Here is an 18,578-nt window from a genome sequence, read left to right as displayed (position 1 = left end):
GTGAAGGAATAAGTGTACTCCTCAATGAGTTTTGACAAATGCATACACCCGTGTAACACAAACTGTATTGGGACTTGTATTTTAATAACTGGTAGAACTAGTCCCCATACATTGCTCTTCTTTCTTTGGAGTTTTCCTAGTTATTTTGTTTGCTTATTTAGTTTATATGTGAAAACTTTAGAATGTCTTGTCCAATTCTGGGGTTGATTGGGGCATGGAACATCTGTATTTTTATTGGGACTAATTACATTTATCAGTAAACTCTGGAGAAGCAGTCATGTTGCCAAATCTTCCAAAGAAACGAACTTTCCATCTGTTCCAGGCTTTGTTATCTTTCCACAGTGTTGTGACATTTTTCTCCTGCAGAAAGGAGAAGACATGCCTGCTTTGGGATGGCGGATGCCCCAGGAAGAGGGCGGACGCTGAGAACAGAACAGCGTCTGGCTCTCCACAGTGCTGTGGCAGGATATTATTCTTACTACATATTTTGATGGACACATGGGTGTTTCTTATATAACTGTTTTCCTGTATGTTTGAAATATTTTATAGTTTAAAAAATTAACAAACTTAGAAGTCAATTTTAATAGAAAAGAATTTATTGCAAATACAGTGACTTTTTATATTACAGCAGTACATTCCAATCAGCCATATGGCCATAATTTGTATACATTTCAAATATAAAACTATACTTTTTTTCTTTTTACATATAGTACAATTTCCAGTGTGATGACATTTCAATGGGAAAAAGATTGTGCATTTGCAATAAACACCGTTATCCCTGAGTCCACAGATAAGGTCCCTGGAGAAGAGGCTTCCCCTCTTTTCTCGCTGGGTTGACGTTCCCAGCGAGTGAAGCCTTTCTGGAATGTGTGTAGGCACCCGCCACCAAGAGTTCTAATAACCTAAGCTCAAAACAGAACAATGAAATGGCAAAACTGTACAGAGCCCTGATTTTACGTTTCAATCTGACAGCCGGGTCAGAAGTACCACATGGAAAGTGCTGTCCTTAACTGCTCACTTAGCTGCTCCTTGCTGACAGCTCCCAGAATCTGCCTCCAACAAGTGGCAAAACTGGGAATTTTGCCAAGGAAAATTACTCAGGACCGCTAATAAAAACGCAGGCTTTTGCAACATGCATATTCCCCCAGCCCCCGACCCTGATTTTGCCCAGGGCAGGGCATTAACTGTCTGGGGGGTGAACAAAGAATCCCAATCCTCATATGTCCTAGGACTCATGGCTCATGACCCACGGAAAACTAAGGCATCACAGTGGCTTAATTTAAAAGATGTGCTTCCGAATGAATCCTGGAAAACAATCCGTCTTTACACAGAGAGGGCTGCGGGGGCAATCCTACTGACGAGTTTGTTGAGAGCGCGAACTTTTTCTTCCAAGATGCAGCTTTGTTTTTAGGCGCCTCGCTGCTTCTCCTCAGTGACCTGAAGTGCTCTCACCAGGTGGGCATTCTCCACATACAGCTCCTTCAGCAGCAGGTCGGACTTCGCATTCTTTTCAAACTAGAGAGGGGAGGAAGCCAATACTTTGCATGAGGCCGGTGGAGAAAGGCTACAGATCAGCCTGCTCTCTTTTATCCTCCCACATTTATGCAAACCATAGTTTTGGGCTCTTAGAAATCTGGCCCAAGGCTGGGGGTGGGGGCTCATGCTTATAATCCCAGCACTTTGGGAGGACGAGGTGGGTGGATCCCAAGGTCAGGAGATCGAGACCATCCTAGCTAACAAGGTAAAACCCTGTCTCTACTAAAAAATACAAAAAAAATTAGCCGGGCGTGGTGGCAGGCACCTGTAGTCTCAGCTACTGGGGAGGCTGAGGCAGGAGAATGGTGTGAACCCGGGAGGCGGAGCTTGCAGTGAGCAGAGATCGCGCCACTGCACTCCAGCCTGGGCGACAGAGCGAGACTCCGTCTCAAAAGAAAAAAAAAAAGAAACTGACACAAATACTACATTATAATGATAAGTTTTGGTACCCTGGCATGAGAGGAAATTGAGAATCTGCTGGGCTATGTGGTGGAGAAAACTTGAGGCAGCTTTGTGCTATGAAACAAGGACTTCAGGGACTTCAGGCCAAAATGGACAGTCCTCAAAAGGCCCTGGGATGGTCAGAGTGTGGAATAGGTTCATCTGCGTGTGCTCTCCTGGCTGTGATGTCAGCAGGGCCATGAGCCAGGGGAAGCAGGGGAGGAAGCAGCCACAGGACAGGCAGTACTGAGGCCCCAAGCTGTGGCCTGGGCTCAGGGCCAGGGCAGGTGTGCAGAAGCCACAGGATTTAACCAGAAGTCAGGTGTTACTGGCCAGACAGGCAACTGAGGACTGTGGGTGTGTGCCAGGGAGAAAGGATGAGAGGGACTGGGGGCACCAGCAGTGGAGGGAGCTGGGCAAGGACGGTGGTCCCAGGGAGGGACTGAGCACCTTCCACAAATGCCTTGTCTAGTTTGGGCTGAGCTCGGGATCCCTCACGTAGACCAAACCATACTGGATCACGATGGAGCACAAATACTTCTCCAGGTTTTCACATTTCTCTTACTATCTCCTAACAACTGAATGGTCCGTGGCCAGGCCTCTTCTGTGTGTGCACCCCACACCCGTGGGGTCCACCCACACCCTGTGCCATCAGCCCTCGGGGCACAGCATTGCCGCACGTCGGTTCCCAGCTGCTGAGTTGGACTTCGAGCATCCATAGATCAGGTGAGCTGTGGCACCTCATTGTTGGTCTTTGCTCCTTATAGCAGCCCAAGTGACTTTTTCCCTAGTATGGTTTCTTTTAAAAGATAGATCTTGTCATGCTTTTGCTTAAAATCTCACAATACCTTCTAACTGCCATTATGATAAAACCCAAACCCCTGACCTTGGCTTCCAGGACACACACGACAGGTGCTGCCTACCTGAGCCCTACCAGTTCACACCAGCCATGGCGACCTCCTCCATGGCTGTGCGCTGCCTGGAATGCACCCTCCTTGGGGTCCCCCAGACATGAGGAGATGTGTCCATCTCCCACCCAGTGAGCCTTCCAAATGCCACCTGGCCTCTGCCGGGGACACAGCTGGACCTTCCTGTGCTGGTCACTGGGCATCTGTCCAAATGCTGGCTCTTCAAAGTGGCCTTGACCACCCCACCAGCTCCCTTCACCTCTATTCTCTCATTTTCAGAGCATTCATCATGGCCCAAGGGCATGTATGCTCTATGGAAGCATCTACCTCTGTCTCCAGAGGGTCAGGTCCGGGATGTAGGCTCAGCCCTGCTCATCTCAGGTCTACCTAGGAAAGCTTCGACCAGAGGTGCTCGGGCACGCCCGAATGACTACACGAACAAATGAACGGATGAATCCTTTCTAAGTGTATGTGAACACCCACAGGACAGATCTTAAAACCATTCCCGAAGGAAAATAAATGCAATGTGCACCTGCAGTGTAGGGTATGCATTTAGTTCCCTGGACTTCCGTGACAAGACAGCCTTTTCCTGTATTAGCCGCCTGCACGCCCATAAAAGTGGAGAGCGCTCAGAAGAGGACGCGAGCACAAAAGCAGCAGCACCCATCACTCACCTGCTCCTTCAGCTCATCCACTTTCTCTTGGAGGAGCATTTCCATATTCTTCAGAATCATCTCCGCCTCTTCTACCCGCTCTTCTGTGGCTTTCAGCTGTTTCTCATGTTCTTCCTGCCATAAAAGAAGGTTGCAGGTGGCCAGGCTCACGCCTGTAATCCCAGCACTTTGGGAGGCTGAGGCGGGTGGATCACCTAAGGTCAGGAGTTCAAGACTGACCTGGCCAACATGGTGAAACCCCATCTCTACCAAAAAATGCAAAATTCAGCCAGATGTGGTGGTGCGTACCTGTAATCCCAGCTACTTGGGAGGCTGAGACAGGGATTCACTTGAACCCGGGAGGTGGAGGTTGCAGTAAGCCAAGATTACACCACTACACTCCAGCCTGGCAACAGAGTCAGACTCTGTCTCAAAAAACAAAACAAAACAAAACAAAACAATGTCCTGGCCCAAACCACACAGCTTTTCTTTCTCTTTGTCGTTCAGGGAGAATCAGCAGACTCATTTGTCCTCAGAGAACTGGTCCTAAGATTTTAACCATAAATAACTCCAAAGTGAGATTTCTTCGCTGTGTTAGTGTCTTTTTCTAGGAGGATTCTCCTTAACTTTGTTTGTCAATAATGTAGCATCACTTAACTTTAGCTTGACCCCTTTGTGTGATGTTACAAGGTTGTTGTTCATTAGAATTTACACTTGACAAACATCAAATGTTACCCACTTTTCAAGTCGTGTGCCAATTCCTTTTCCATAAGGGTGTCCCCTGCCCTCTGGCTCCTGATCTCTCCTGAAGTCTGTCCCTGATGAACTATGAACTATGTTGGGAATTTCAGGCGTGAGTTATTCCCTCAGCCTTTTGAATTAAACTCTTGCACAGGGCACAGCGGTGCCGGGGCCTCTTCAAGTGCTCTAAAAGCGCCAACCCATTGATGCCTCCTGATAAGCCTTGAGGTGGACGCCACTGCCAGCAGGACTTGACAGATGAGAAACTGAGGCACAGAGAGGTTCGCTTGCCCAAGGTCACTCAGCTGGGAGGTGGTGGGCGGGATCCCACCCTCCACAGTCCATGCTCGGAGCCACTGTCTCCCATCGCCCACCACCTGCACGGTCCGCGGCACCTGCTGGGCCCGGTCTGTCACCCTCTGCTCTCTGCCCTCGGCCTCCGGTCCCTGCTCCCCTGGAACATGCCAAGTATCCCCTACCCCAGGGCCTCTGCCACTCCCTCACCTCCTTCAGGTTTCACCACCTCAGGGACCACCTGTGAGGCCTTGTCTGGCCACCCTGTTTAAAAACCACGCTGCCCCTCTCCCTGCAGCCCTCTTCACCATCTGACATGCTACATATGTGACTCACATATTCACACTTGGGCAGCTTCTGGGTAACTGAGGACCGCTGGGCCCGCCTCGCCCTCCTCCTCATCTCCTCAGCCGCCTCTCGCTGCACCCCCACTCACCCACTGTGCATCCAGGCGCCTCCTGGCCTGCTCTCCCTGAAGGCTGAGCAGGCGCTGCAGCTCAGCCACACGGTCCTGGGGCACCAGCTGGCTCATCTGCTCCTGCAGCTGCCGGACCTCCTGCGAGTGCTGGGCCTGGGCCTGCCTCAGCCTCAGGTGAGCTCCTTGCACCTGCACGGGGGAGGGGACACAGCTCTGGTGGGGCTGCTGAGACGTGGCACAGTGGGGCACCCTCTCCATCCAAGGACACTCCCACCCACAAGGACAAGGAGGGTGTGTGCTCCTGAGTATGCAGCAGCACCTGAAAATTTAGAAGGAGCCCATTTCTTTGGAATTCGGACAGCCAGGCTGCTGTCAGCCAGCGCTTCCACAGGGCTAGAGTGCAGAAAACGTGTCCATCACCCTCAAAATGGTGACACTGACTTCCCGTCACACTCAGATTCTGCTGCATCCAGTGTTAGCTTTCAGCGAACCTCACTGGGGCCTGATTCTTTTCAAACAATGACCCACGCCAGTCCTTTCAGCGGGGACCCCACACTCTGAAACAGGGCTACACTGGCCACAGACTACCCAAACAACACGGAATGCTAAAGGGAAGGTGGGGCCGGGGCTGGAATCCTTGGCAGCGCCTGGTTTCCTGGACGGCACTGTCTGCTGGAGTTGGGCTGAGTTGTTACGGTAAACTGTGCACCACTATGCCAGCCCCTTTAATTAAGCAGCTCAAGGCATGATCCAAATACAGTTTACATCCAGCCAACTGGAGGCTTCACCAGGATTTCTTTGGCACCCTGTAAGAACCGGCCACGCCACCCCTTACTCTCTTGAGACCCCACAGACGGCGTGGGAATCACACTCCATCGGGGTCACGTTTGGGCCGGGCCTGGCATCACTGCACGGTGGAGGAAGAGGGAAGGCAACGCCCTGCGCCCACACTGCCAGGCCTGGATTCCCTTCAGTAGTCCCTGCACTGACTCCGCTGAGCTGGGGGCCCGTCTTGGGGGGCCAGGTCATCACTGTAAAGCTCACCCTTCTTCAGGACGGGGGTCACCCCAGAGAGACGCCACCTGCACCCCACATTTTCCAGGCCCTGGGGGGCAGCTTATGGTTTGAGACAGAAAAGGAAGGAAGAACCAGTTCTAAATCGCATCTCTACCAAAGGCTCATTTCAGACGGTCACTCTGGCTGCTGTCCCCTAGACCTGCGGGACTCCCAGGCATCAAGCACATCTACCCACCCAGGAAGGCTCTGGCCCTGCACCCCGACTCCCTCGGCTCTGATGCTTACAGGTCCTTAGGCTGCACCACCCCCCACCACCATCCTGGGATCGAACCCCCACGAATTAAGCCCCTCCATAGCATGGCCTGGGTCCAGCCCAAGGGGGGTCTCTGCCCATGGTGGGCAGCCTTTAAACATCTACTGAACAGACAGCCACCCAGTGCTCTTCATCTCCTTCCTCAGCAACGCGAGACAGGCCATATCTACAGACTTTGACAGTCACAGGGACAAGGAAAGACATCCCCAGGGGAGCACTGGAAACAAGGACATTTGTGTTCCGGGTGCTGGAGGCAGAGCCTCAGACGGGACATCATCTCCCACCCTGAGTGCAGCCACCCTTCCTGTGGAGAGGGCCCTGTGGGTCCCCGTCCCTTTGCCCTCTGAGCTCCCCTGGGAGACCCTCCACCCTCTGAGCTCCTCTATGAGGGCCCATCCCTCCTGTCTGCTCTGGCCTCTGGGGCCTTCCTCCTGAGCCACACATGGGCATGAGAGTGACTGCCCTGGCTTCCCTCCCACATGGAAACGGTGACCACATCAGCTTTAGGCCCAGCCTCTTGTGGCCACTCTTAGGGAGCCCCGTCTGCCTTTTCCAGAGTGCCCTGAGCTAGCCTGGAAGCTCCCAGCTTCCTGATGCTGACTGGAAGCCACTTGCTTTGGGGGAGCGTCTTCCTCTAAATCATGAGGAAGAAGGGGTGACCCACATGGCTGCAGGGCAGACTCGGTGAGGTGCTTCCCGACTGAGAGGCTGGTGGCAGGCATGGCCTCAGGGGTGTGGAATCCTCTCCCTTGGCCCTAGCGGTGCCTCCAGCACCAGGTGCTAAGGAAGTGCCGGCCTTTTCAGGTGGTCTTACTCCTCAGCCTCAAAGGACTCGAACTGGCCCAATTTTCCAGGGTTCCTTTTAGACTCAAAAGTAGAGAAGGATGCCCCAAATAGGCAGAGCACCTCTGGGAAACTGATAGACTGTAGCTGCAAGGCCAAGAGCCTATGGGAGCCCCGACAGCACCCCAGAAAGCTCTGGGGTCTGTGCCCAGCTGACCCTCTGTGTCTCAGGACGTCTAGGGGGTGCCTCTGCACAGGGCGCCAGGGCCAGCACTGCGGGGAACTGGGTGCAGAGGCTCAGCCAAGCCTCACAGGCAGGCGGGGAGAGACCCTTTCCCACAGCCCCCTTTCCTCTCTGCAGCCCCCAAGCTTCCAAGTGTGCCCTGCACCTGTGTCCACACTGGGCACTTGCCCTCGGGGCACCTTTGGCCGCCACACACCTGCTCTTCTCCTCTCCCTTGAGCCACCCCTCCACAAGCATCCCCTGAGCTGGCTCCCCTCCCTGAGGCCCCTGCTCGGCTGCCCCTGCACACACCTGTCTGTCCCAGACCACGAGCTCCTGCCACTGTAGCCCAGCCTCCCGTGTCTGCACCTCCCGCGCCTCTCACCTGCAGGGCCAGCAGGTGTGGCACCTGGAGGTGTGTACAGAGGCCAGTGTCATGCATGTCCATGAGTGCCCATTTCACCCCACCCCCAGGGCTGGAGCCTGCTGCCTTGGTTCTGATGACACAGTCCCCAGGCTTGCCTCTGGCTCCTCCATTCTGTGGAGGGCTCACCCAAAGGCATGGTGACCGCACTCCTTCCCTCGGGAGTAAACTGAGTCACCACTCTTCACGGGGCTTGCTCACAGTCAAACCAACTCTGCACTGGGAGCAGCTTTTCCCTGGGCCCAGTAAGCACCTGGACAGCTGTGTCCAGGCCAGCTCAACACCTTCTCTGGGCTGGAGGAGGCCTGGCAACACCGTTGGCGCTGTGGTGATGCTGCTCCCGGGTGGGACTGGACGCAGTGCCTCCAGCCACCACTCACACCCACCTGGCCTTGACTTTCTTCAAGGGTCTGGGTCAGCTCTGACTGTGACAGTTGCAGGTTCTGATATTCCTGATTCAGGCATTCAAGTTCAACTTTAAGTTTTTGGATTTGGTCACTCTGTTTTTAAAAAATCAATTGCACAAGTCAAGAAGTATCTGAAGAGTCTGGTATGTAATTCGTGCAGAAACCTCAGAAAATTACAGAAAAGAAAAAAAAATTACAAAATTTAAATCCCCATGAACCCACCAACCAAGGCCGGCCCTGTGTCCTGCAGTCAGTCCCCGGCCCCCGCTCTACACACACGCATCTCCCCGGTGAGACAGTGTTGGGTGTGCCATGCACTGCAGGAAGCGCCTTCTCACCACCACAGCGGGAGCGTTTCCCAGGGCATTAATTGTGATTTGAAAACATGGTTTTCAATGGCTGTGCTGTGATCCACTGACTCCCTCAGCTTCTGTCGGTGACTCGGCTGATTTCATTTCTGCTTTGCTATTATAAACAGCACAGCAAGGAAAATGCTGCAGCTGCATCCTTCCACAAGGCTCTCGGGAACATCCCCATAGGAATCATGAAGTCAAGGCACGTGGACTTTCTTCAGCCTCTAAGTGTATATTTTGCCAAACTGCCCTCGGGGAACTTTGCACCAATTCCCTCCTCTGTCAGCAGCATGTAAAGCTATTCTGCTATTTTCTTTAGATACTGGGATTTGCCAATACAGCACAGTCCACCTATTTCTCCAAGGCATGCTTGGGAAGTCCCTCACTTCCCTCCAGGCTCCTCAGCGCCTGTCCTGACCTGTTTGCAGCCGCCTCCGCACCCTGCAGCTCCCAGCCTCCAGCAGAGCCCAGGTGGAGCTGCCGGCGGCTGAGGCCACCCACCTGCTGCTGCCCGCTGCACGCCACCTCCTCTAGGCTCTGTGTTAACAGCTGAATGGTCACACGATGCTCCTCACTTTGGGCCTGGTGGGTAGAAGCCTCCTGTCCCAGTTGAAGAACCCTGTCATTGAGCTGGGATAATTGATCCTTGTAGTTCTGATTCTAGGGGGAACAAGTTTTTAAATACATAGGAAAAAAAGGTTTTTAATTTTTATTTTATATATATATTTGCCCATCATTGGCTATATTTTTATTAAGTAGTTTTTTGCTTTGTTTTGTTTTTCAAGACAGGCCCTCGCTCTGTTGCCCCAGCTGGACTGCGGTGGCACATTCATGGTTCACTGCAGCCGTGACCTCCTAGGCTCAGGCGATCCTCCCACCTCAGCCTCCCAAGTAGCTGGGACCACACACACATCACCACTCCCACCTAGTTTTGTTTTTTGGTCAAGACAGGGTCCCTCTGTGTTTCCAAGGCTGGTCCTGAACTTCTAGCCTCAAGGAATCATCCCATCTCAGCCTCCCAAAGTGCTGGGATTACAGGCGTGGGCCACTGAGCCCAGCCCCACCTTGCCCCCTAAAATACTTTTAAGCCAGTAGCCCAATTCATATCATTGTAATTGCTCTCAACCAGGTACAACTTTGCTCCTGAGGAAATGTCTGGCAATGTCTCTAGGTATTTTTGGTGATCACAGCTGGAGATGGAGGAAGCTGCTGGCACCAACGGCATGGGGCACTCGACAGCCTACAACGCAGATGATCTGGCCCCAAACGTCACCAGTGCCGAGGACAGGAAGCCCTGGTCCAGCCCCTAGGAGAAACACACACGCATCTAGGCCAACAGAGCGGAGTAGATGCCATGACCATCCAAACCACTGTTTGGAACACCTTTCACGTTTTTCTCATTTCCTCCACGATTATTTTAATATATTTAAAAATATATGGCAATTTTAACAAAAAAGCAACCTATTTAAACTTGAGGTATATGAATCCCTTAAGTCTCCTCTGATCTCCGTCACTGAACACACAAGCGTACCTCTTGGCAGGGTACATGGGTTCAACAAATGGTATGTTTTGCTTTTTCTCAATAGCACCCCCCATAGATAGTAGATTTCAGCACACACTCAGTGGGTGAACCTGTGAGGGCACCGTGCAGTGAAACAGTGGCAGGAAAGCGGCCCTGCGGTCTGGACCACGGAGGCTCTGCTGTCTGCAGTCACCTGTCAGGAACATCTTCATCCAACCCCATTTCTGCTTGTTTTTTCCCACCGCAGCTCTTGGGGGTTCGGAGCGATGTCCTCTGACCCACTCTCAGCACAATTGACCACGTACACGTTACCTTCCCAGAGTGATGCCAACAACCACTGCCTTTGCTTTTATAGGTTTTACAGGCACATAAGAAAACTGGGACGTTGTTTCCATTTGGATTTACTCAAGATTAGGGAGTCCACGAATTTTTCTCATGCAATTCCTTGCAAATTAACCTCACCTCATCCCTTCCCTAGAACCTCGAGCCTGAGGTTAAGAGAAGCTTCCACCACAACATAAGCCTGTGGCAGTTACGTCTGGCATAGAGCTCACGTGTTCTATTACATTTTATTGTGAAAATTATAACTGTTTTAATACTGACACACATTCATCTTGCCCTCTAAAGACAGCCTTGATTTCATGAGTAGAAATGGAATCTTCCTTCAGTTCTTGAGATAAACACAATAGTGGATTTTCTTCTATTCACCTTTAACATTTAAACTCTTCATTTGGTGGCTGGGTGTGGTGGCTCACGCCTGTAATACCAGTGCTTTGGGAGGCCGAAGTGGAAGGATCACCTGAGGTCAGGAGTTTGAGACCAGCCTGGCCAACATGGCGAAACCCCATCTCCACTAAAAATACAAAAATTAGCCGGGCTTGGTGGTGCACACCTGTAATCCCAACTACTTGGGAGGTTGAGGCAGGAGAATCGGTTGAACCTGGGAGGCAGAGGTTGCAGTGAGCTGACATTACACCATTGCACTCCAGCCAGAGTGACAGAACAAGATTCCATCTCAAAACAAACAAGCACACAAAAAACTCTTCATTTGGAAATAATTTCAGACTTGAACAGTTGCAAGACTAGAACATGACCACGGAAACCCACCTGCCTTCCATCCCGGCTCCTAGCCGACAACACCCCCCACAATCTGCTTTGCCCCCCGACACACACAGGCGCACACATGACGTCTTCCCTTCTCCACAGCTGCCTGCCTCCTGGGGACAGCAGCTGTCATGCGGCTACTGTGCAGCTACTGCTTCAGGACAGTGGCTTCCATGTCCCCACACTTCATTTTGTCAACGAGCCTGGCAGCATCCTTCCGGGCACAGGATCAGCCGGGCCCTGTCCTGTTGTTTCAGCCTCCTCAAATGTGCAATGTCTCCTCAGCCTCTGTCTCTCATAACTTTGACATTTTTTGACAAATACAGTTCCATCCCCTCCCATTTGGGCTTTGTCTGGTGCTTCCTTGTGACTCGGGTGACAAGTTCCTGGGCAGAGACTGTGCAGGGAGCTGCATCAGGAGGCAGAGATGCTATCTGCTCCTGGTGGCATTCACGCTGGCCACCTCTTAACTTCGAACTTGCACTCATCTGGCTCTCACTGCAGAAGCCAGCATGAGATGTCAGCAGTTGTCTCCTGGCCGTGTGTTAAAACAAATGACATCTGTGTCAAATATGTTCACTCTGCATCTGCTCCAGCCTTTAGGCCTGATTTCCAGTTTACAAGACAGACAGGTGACATATGACCAGAGTAGCCTACACTCTCAGAAAACAACTGGACAGATCCAGAATGTGGGATGGCCCATGGGACCACTACCTGGGCTCTTCCAAAAGCCAGTGTCATGGGGAAAAACAGGTCTTCCAGATCAAAACACCAAAGCGACCCTGCAGGGCATGCGTTGTCCAAAGAAGCCTCCAGCAGCTTCTCCCATCCCACGTCCTCTTCTGCAATGTGACTGGAACACTTACTCGGCAGAGAAGCCTCTCCGCAGCTCCAGGGACTCAGGGAATAACGTGGAGTGACTTCCGAGGAGGGCTTGGGAGCCGTGCCTCCCACCAGCTGCCCTGGAACACTAGCTCCCTGACACCCCCCATGACGCTCCCTCCAGGTCCAGCCCCATGAGGAGAGGCCCCAGACAGACATGAGCAGAGGGGTCCCCAGATGACTCTAGCCCTGGCCATTAGGTAACCCCAGCTGTCCAGCCTTCCCAGCTGAGGCCCCTGCATCACAGAGTAGGGACAGCGATCCAGGCTGTTTGTCTGAATGCCTGACCCACAGGTGCCACTCAAGTGGCTGTTTTTTGCCAATAAGTTGATCTGACAGCTAAACACCGATGAACAGAGGCATAGTTACACACAACGTGGCACCCCCAGCTGCATCCTACTGTCAGAAAACTTACTGTACAGGACACTTTTTAATAACTGGAGAAATGAGAATATGGTCTGAATACTGATATGAGGTAACTACTGCTACAGCATTCCTTCAATGTGGCAAGGCAGGAGATGCACTTCCTTTCAAGAGATGCCTGTTGAAATATTGAGGAGTGGAGTATCACGACATTTGGAACTTATTTTCTATTTTTATTATTATTAGAGACAGGGTCTCACTGTCATTCAGGCTGGAGTGCAGTGGTATGACCTCCGCTCACTGTAGCCTCAACCTCCCAGGCTCAAGCCATCCTCCCACCTCAGCCTCCCAAGTAGCTGGGACTATAGGCACATGCCAGCACATGCAGCTGATTTTTCTTTTTTTTGTGGAGATGGGTTTTGTCATGTTGCCCAGGCTGGTCTTGAACTCCTGGGCTCAAGTGATCCGCCCACCCTGGCCTCCCAAAATGCAGGGATTATAGGTATGAGGCACCGCACCCGGCCTACAACTTATCTTCAAATGGTTCAGCGCACACACACACACACACACACACACACACACACGCACACAAGTGAAATATATAGATATGAACAGAACTAAAGTGCACGCGGCAATGTCGATAACAGTTGCATTAATGTGTGGTACGTTGGTATATGGGTGATCACTGTATATTGTTTCAACTTTCCTGTGTTTAAAGTTTTTCATGATAACATTTTTGGGGTAAGCAGGGTACACTGGCTCACACCTGTAATCCCAGCAATTTGGGAGGCTGAGGCCGGCGGATAGCTTGAGGTCAGGAGTTCAAGACCAGCCTGGCCAACATGGTGAAACCCTGTCTCTACTAATAATACAAAAATTAGCCAGGCATGGTGGTACATGCCTGCAATCCCAGCTACCCAGGAGACTGAGGCAGAAGAATTGCTTGAACCTGGGAGGTGGAGGTTGCAGTGAGCCAAGATCGCACCACTGTACTCTAGCCTGGGTGACAGAGTGATAATGAGTCTCGAAAAAACAAAAAACAAAACAAAAAAAACCCAAAAATTGGGGAGTGTCCAGGCACAGTGTTTGACACCTATAACCCCAGCACTTTGGGAGGCCGAAGCTAGAGGCCTGCTTGAGGCCAGGAGTTTGAGAGCAGCCTTGGCAACATAGTGAGACCCCGTCTCTACTAAAAATACAAAAGTGAGCTCAGCATGCTGGCGTGCGGCTCCCCAGGCGGGTCATCTCCACAAGCAGCTGGGCCTCGGGCCAGTGCAGAGCCTCAGGCCCTCACAACACAGACAGTGCCTGCCTGCCAGTGTCTGTGAGAAGCTGCTCACAGTATCTAGATCAAAACACCAAAGGGACCCTGCAGGGGATGCCTGTGGTCCCACCTACTGCGTGCCACATGATTCTGAACATCCTTGGGACCACCAGCAGATCTGACTGTGGCAGGGGTCTTCGCAGCCACACTCAGTTCCTGACTTTGATGACGCCTGGGGGCCGGTCAGCAACTCACTCTCAAGTCTTTTAGAAGAATGTTCTCCACTTCCTTTTGTAAGTTTAAAACGCTTTCAAAATAATAAAAAAAAGGAAGGGTGGCATGAGCTCCATGCCAGGCATCCATACATCACCTGTCTGGTGAGCACCTCCATCTCAGAGCAGGCCTTTTCCTTGTCTTTCTTTAAAACCTCAATTTCCTTCCTGTTGAAGAAGCACAATTAACAGTGATACCACTTGTGACCAACCAGTGCCTTCTTTCCTGGTCAGCACCCAGGGTAAGAGCAGCATGCGGGTTTGCAGCCACAGCACAGATGCCCGCACCTGCCCCTGGCATTCTCCAGCCCCTCTTGGTCCCTGCTGTTGCCGCTGCTAATGATGACGACGACCCCGTCCTCCGTGGTTTATCCCAAACCACGAAGACTTTAGGAACGTGAAACTCAGATTACTAGAGAGTCTCTAATAATCTACACTGCTGGCATTGTAAGAATGCAAACCCTGCATGACATTCCTCAATCAAATACGTGAATATTTCTTTTGTAAAACATGTAACAGTTCACACTCAGCAGAGTGAACAGAGACTGAAACAGCCTGGCATCTCCGGAGGCATGCCATCAGCGGGGTCCTGACAGACTCAGGAAACCCAGAGAAAAAATGGTTTCTAAAGAAACAAGCTTTGAGATTTCAGAAGTGCTGTCATGGAAGGGCAATCCTTGGGTACCTGCTTGGGACTCGCTACTTTAATCACCGCGGCAATTCTGTCATTTCAGAATTGCCGTCTATGAGAGCTAAGCTCACCTTGAGATGCATACTTGGGGAAAAAAAGGCCAAACAGTTGTCCTTGGATATGGCTACAGTAGTGACAGCAGAAAGCCACTCTCCCCAGAACACACATTCTCCCTTCTTCAGTCCCAGCCCTTCCCCAGCTGCACTGAGGGGACACTCCTGCTGTGTCCCCTGACTCTCGCTGATGAATGCCCCCTGCTCTGTCCCACTGACTCTCACTGACGGGCGCCTCCCTGCTCAGTCCCTCGACTCTCACTGATGGGTGCCCCCCGTCCGGTCCCCCAACTCTCACTGGTGGCCTCCCTGCCCTGCTTCCACTGACTCTCACTGGTGGCCTCCCTGCCCTGTAACCCCTGACTCTCACTGGCGGGCGCCCCCTTGCCCTGCCCCTGACTGACTCTCACTGGCGGGTGCCCCCTTGCCCTGCCCCTGACTGACTCCCACTGGTGGGCGCCCCCTTGCCCTGCCCCTGACTGACTCTCACTGGCGGGCGCCCCCTTGCCCTGCCCCTGACTGACTCTCACTGGCGGGCGCCCCCCTGCCCTGTCCCCTGACTGACTCTCACTGGCGGGCGGCCCCTGCCCTGTCCCCCGACTCTCACTGGTAGGTGGCCCCCTGCCCTGTCCCCTGACTCTCACTGGTGCCCCCACCCCCATCCTCTTTGCCTCAGTGCTCAGGTTCCTGACCTTCCCCACACACGTCCCCTCCCCCAGCTCTTGTTTACTGAAATTGATAAACCAGCAATGACCCTCTGAGGAAAGCAGAGCTGAAACTGTTATCAGGAGAGGATCCTAGGAGCACCTCTGACCCCTACAGACAGTGTTGTGGCCTCCCCCAACCCCTAAGTGCGAGGTGGAGCATCTCCGTGGGGTGAGCAGCGCCCGTGCTGGGGCTGGGGCTCTGCTCGCAGTCCCGACCATGCTGCGGGCGCCCTGCCCCACTTACCACACCAAGGAGCTGGGGTGTTCAGGTGCCGCCCACACGAGGAAGGAGCCCAGAGCCTCCCACATCTGCCGAGTCGTTCAGAAGTTAACAAGGCTCACAGTTTAGGGTTTGCTGGAACGCAGGGCTAATCTGAGAACACTTCCCATGGTCTATACGGAGACTGCATAAGGTCACTCTATGGAGGGCAAAACGCACCCCCAGAAGGTCTGGGTGGGGGCGTGGCCCTTACCTCTGTGCATTGTGAGTGCTTTCTGCAGCTTCAAGCTCTTGCCGAACCCTTCCCAGGTCGTTTTTCAACAAAGTGTTTTCTTCGGAAAGTCTATGGAACTCCAGTCTGCGTAAAAATTGAGAAAAGAACGGTGAGCACCTGGGAAGCCACATGCGGTCGCGGAGACCGGAGAGCAGAGAGCCACATGAGCGGAGAGCGGAGCACAGAGCGGAGACTGGCTCTGCAGCAGGGAGTCCTGAGAACTGTGCGTCCCCATCTCCCCATCCCTGGAGGTGGCGCCAGACACCCTTTCTTCCCCTCTTCCTGTACCAGGTGTTAATGTCTTGGATCTCCCGTGAGCCAAGCCACAGAAAACCAAGCTCTCTTAGCTTCTAAACTGCCACGCTGTCAAGTCACAAATGCACTCAGAACCTTGGGTTTTGCTTATGCTGAGTTTACAGCTGACCTGCTCCTGCATCTGTGGCCTCTCACCAAACACATGTGTGTCCTGGGTGCCAGTGCTGGGTGTGAGTTCTCAGGTACTGCAGGGTACTCATCCCTGGCAGTGAACCCAGTGTGGAGCTAAGAAACACAGGAATCAGAAGGCCAAGATATACGGGAAACCTTTGCTAGGTGAATTTCAAAGTGGGAAAAGGCAGGGATAGACAGCCGCTACGTGAACCAAGTCTGCCTGGGGCCATCTTTGTTCTCTGACAACTCAGAGAGTCCCTGCTTGGGTAATGCCATTGATTTGACGGAGGAAGATGGCAATTTACCAATGAAGATCACTAATGGGAGCCAGGTGTGGCATCATGCATCTGTAATCCCAGCTACTGGGGAGGCTGAGGCAGGAGGACTGCTTGAGTCCAGGAGTTTGAGACCCTCCTGGACAACACAGTGAGACCCTGTCTTTAAAAAAAAAAAAAAGATCACCAGTGAAGTAGCTTAAGACCCCTACTTGCAAACCAGAGAATGCATTCTTAATACTGACTGGCAAGGCTAACGTTTATTCCCCAAATAGGTCTCTATACGGTACTAGCTTCTTATTTTTTCAGTCTGAAAATACTGAAAGCCACATTATCTCACCATGTTCACTTCATGTATTTTTTTTTCTTTTCTTTGAGATGGGATCTCATTCTGTCACCCAGGCTGCAGTACAGTGGCACAATCATAGCTCACTGCAGCCTTGAACTCCTGGGCCCAGGAGCTGGGACTATAGTAGGCATGCGTCACCACACCTGGATAATTTTTGTTGTGGTTGAGATGGGGTCTCAATATGTTGACCAGGCTGGTCTTGAATTCCTGGTGATCCTCTCACCTAGGCCTCCCAAAGTGCTGGGATCACAGATGTGAGCCACCATGCCTAGCCCGCTTTATGTATTATGCTTATAATAGTAAACATAAGTTCTTCTTCATATGCCTTCATTTTATCTCATGAGGAACTAAAGACAAAAATAAATAGAAGTCACTGGAATTAAAAGCAGCAAAGGGTTTCAAGCAGGAGAGTTCTGTGTTTTTAAACTATCACTCTGGCTCCAGAATAGAGAACAAGTTGATGCAAAGCTGAAAGCTGAGGGATGCCCCACCCCATCCCCCACATGACGGCCAAACAACTAGATCCTGCGCAAAGCTGATCGTAACCTCTGTGACTGTCCTCATGAAAAGAAAAGGTAACCTGCAACAAAATCCTGGAAGCTGAAACCAACGCAGTGAGCATTATGCAATACAAAGCTGTGGGGACCCTGCAACCAATGCCTATGTCGGCACCACTATCAGCAGAATGGAGAAGCTGCACTGTGGACACCTGCACCAGCCAGGGCCCTGCAAGGAAGTTCAGATGGTTCCAGATTAGCAGCCTCCCATTTCTCTGCAAAAGCAATAGCATCCCATATAAGGCTCTTTACATTCCCAGAGATTAACATCAAGCAAATATGAGCTCACAATCAAAGATCACCATAACATACATGGAGCAAAGCCACCCATAAAGGACATCAAAAGCCAGAAGCCAGAATTCAATCCCCTAGAAACTGCAGGTATTGGAATTACTAGACACAAACTAAAAATAAATGTTATGAAATGTTTACATAAATAACAGATGGAAACAATGAACAAGCAACAAGAAACTACTGACAATGATCAGACAGGACCAAAAAGAATTTTTAGAAATGAACAAAAAGTCAGTGTCAAAATAAAAACTCATGGAATGGGTTAAATAGCAGATTACACAGAGCTGAAAGAGATACTGACCTGGAACACAGAGGTATGTAAAAAATATCTCAAATGTGATACAGACAGAAGACGGAAAATATAAAAGAGAGGTTGAGAAATAAAGTGAAATGCTCTAACATTCATGTATCTAATTGAAGAAAACAGTGGGAGGAGAGGTTACACACACACACACATACATATACACACACACACATATATATACACACACACATATATATACACATACACACACATATATATACACACACACACACATATATATATATATATATATTTTGAGACAGAGTTTTGCTCTTGTTGCCCAGGCTGGAGTGCAGTGGCGCAATCTTGGCTCACCACAACCTCCGGAGAGGCAATATTTTAATAGTGATGGCTGAGAGATTTTCATGAGATACCAATGCAATCCATACATTCAACAGAGAAAATGTTTCTTTTCTTTTTTTTTCTTTTGCTCTGCCACCCAGGCTGGAGTGCAGTGGTGCAATCTCAGCTCACTGCAGCTTCAACCTCCCAGGCTCAAGTGATCCT

General features: G+C 51.4%; 2 protein-coding genes across 2 annotated transcripts in view; one reads left to right on the top strand and one right to left on the bottom strand.

Moving 5' to 3' along the window:
• The window catches only part of GINS1 (GINS complex subunit 1), a 50,538-nt gene extending 49,476 nt beyond the window's left edge, over window positions 1–1,062 (top strand). The window contains exon 7 of the mRNA XM_073009154.1: window positions 367–1,062. Coding sequence (XP_072865255.1) covers window positions 367–426 — 60 coding nt within the window. The 3' untranslated portion in view covers window positions 427–1,062. The remainder of the gene's footprint in view (window positions 1–366) is intronic.
• Window positions 575–18,578, bottom strand: part of LOC103247049 (ninein-like protein) — an 89,634-nt gene continuing 71,630 nt past the window's right edge. The window contains 7 exon segments of the mRNA XM_073009143.1: window positions 575–1,515; window positions 3,560–3,673; window positions 5,010–5,180; window positions 8,138–8,251; window positions 9,013–9,171; window positions 14,017–14,086; window positions 15,843–15,947. Coding sequence (XP_072865244.1) covers window positions 1,324–1,515; window positions 3,560–3,673; window positions 5,010–5,180; window positions 8,138–8,251; window positions 9,013–9,171; window positions 14,017–14,086; window positions 15,843–15,947 — 925 coding nt within the window. The 3' untranslated portion in view covers window positions 575–1,323.

This window comes from Chlorocebus sabaeus, chromosome 2 (genome assembly GCF_047675955.1).
Source record: "Chlorocebus sabaeus isolate Y175 chromosome 2, mChlSab1.0.hap1, whole genome shotgun sequence".
NCBI classification, from domain to species: Eukaryota; Metazoa; Chordata; class Mammalia; order Primates; family Cercopithecidae; genus Chlorocebus; species Chlorocebus sabaeus.
The sequence above is the reverse complement of the archived record's forward strand: the minus strand, read 5'-3'. Positions and strand labels throughout refer to the sequence as shown.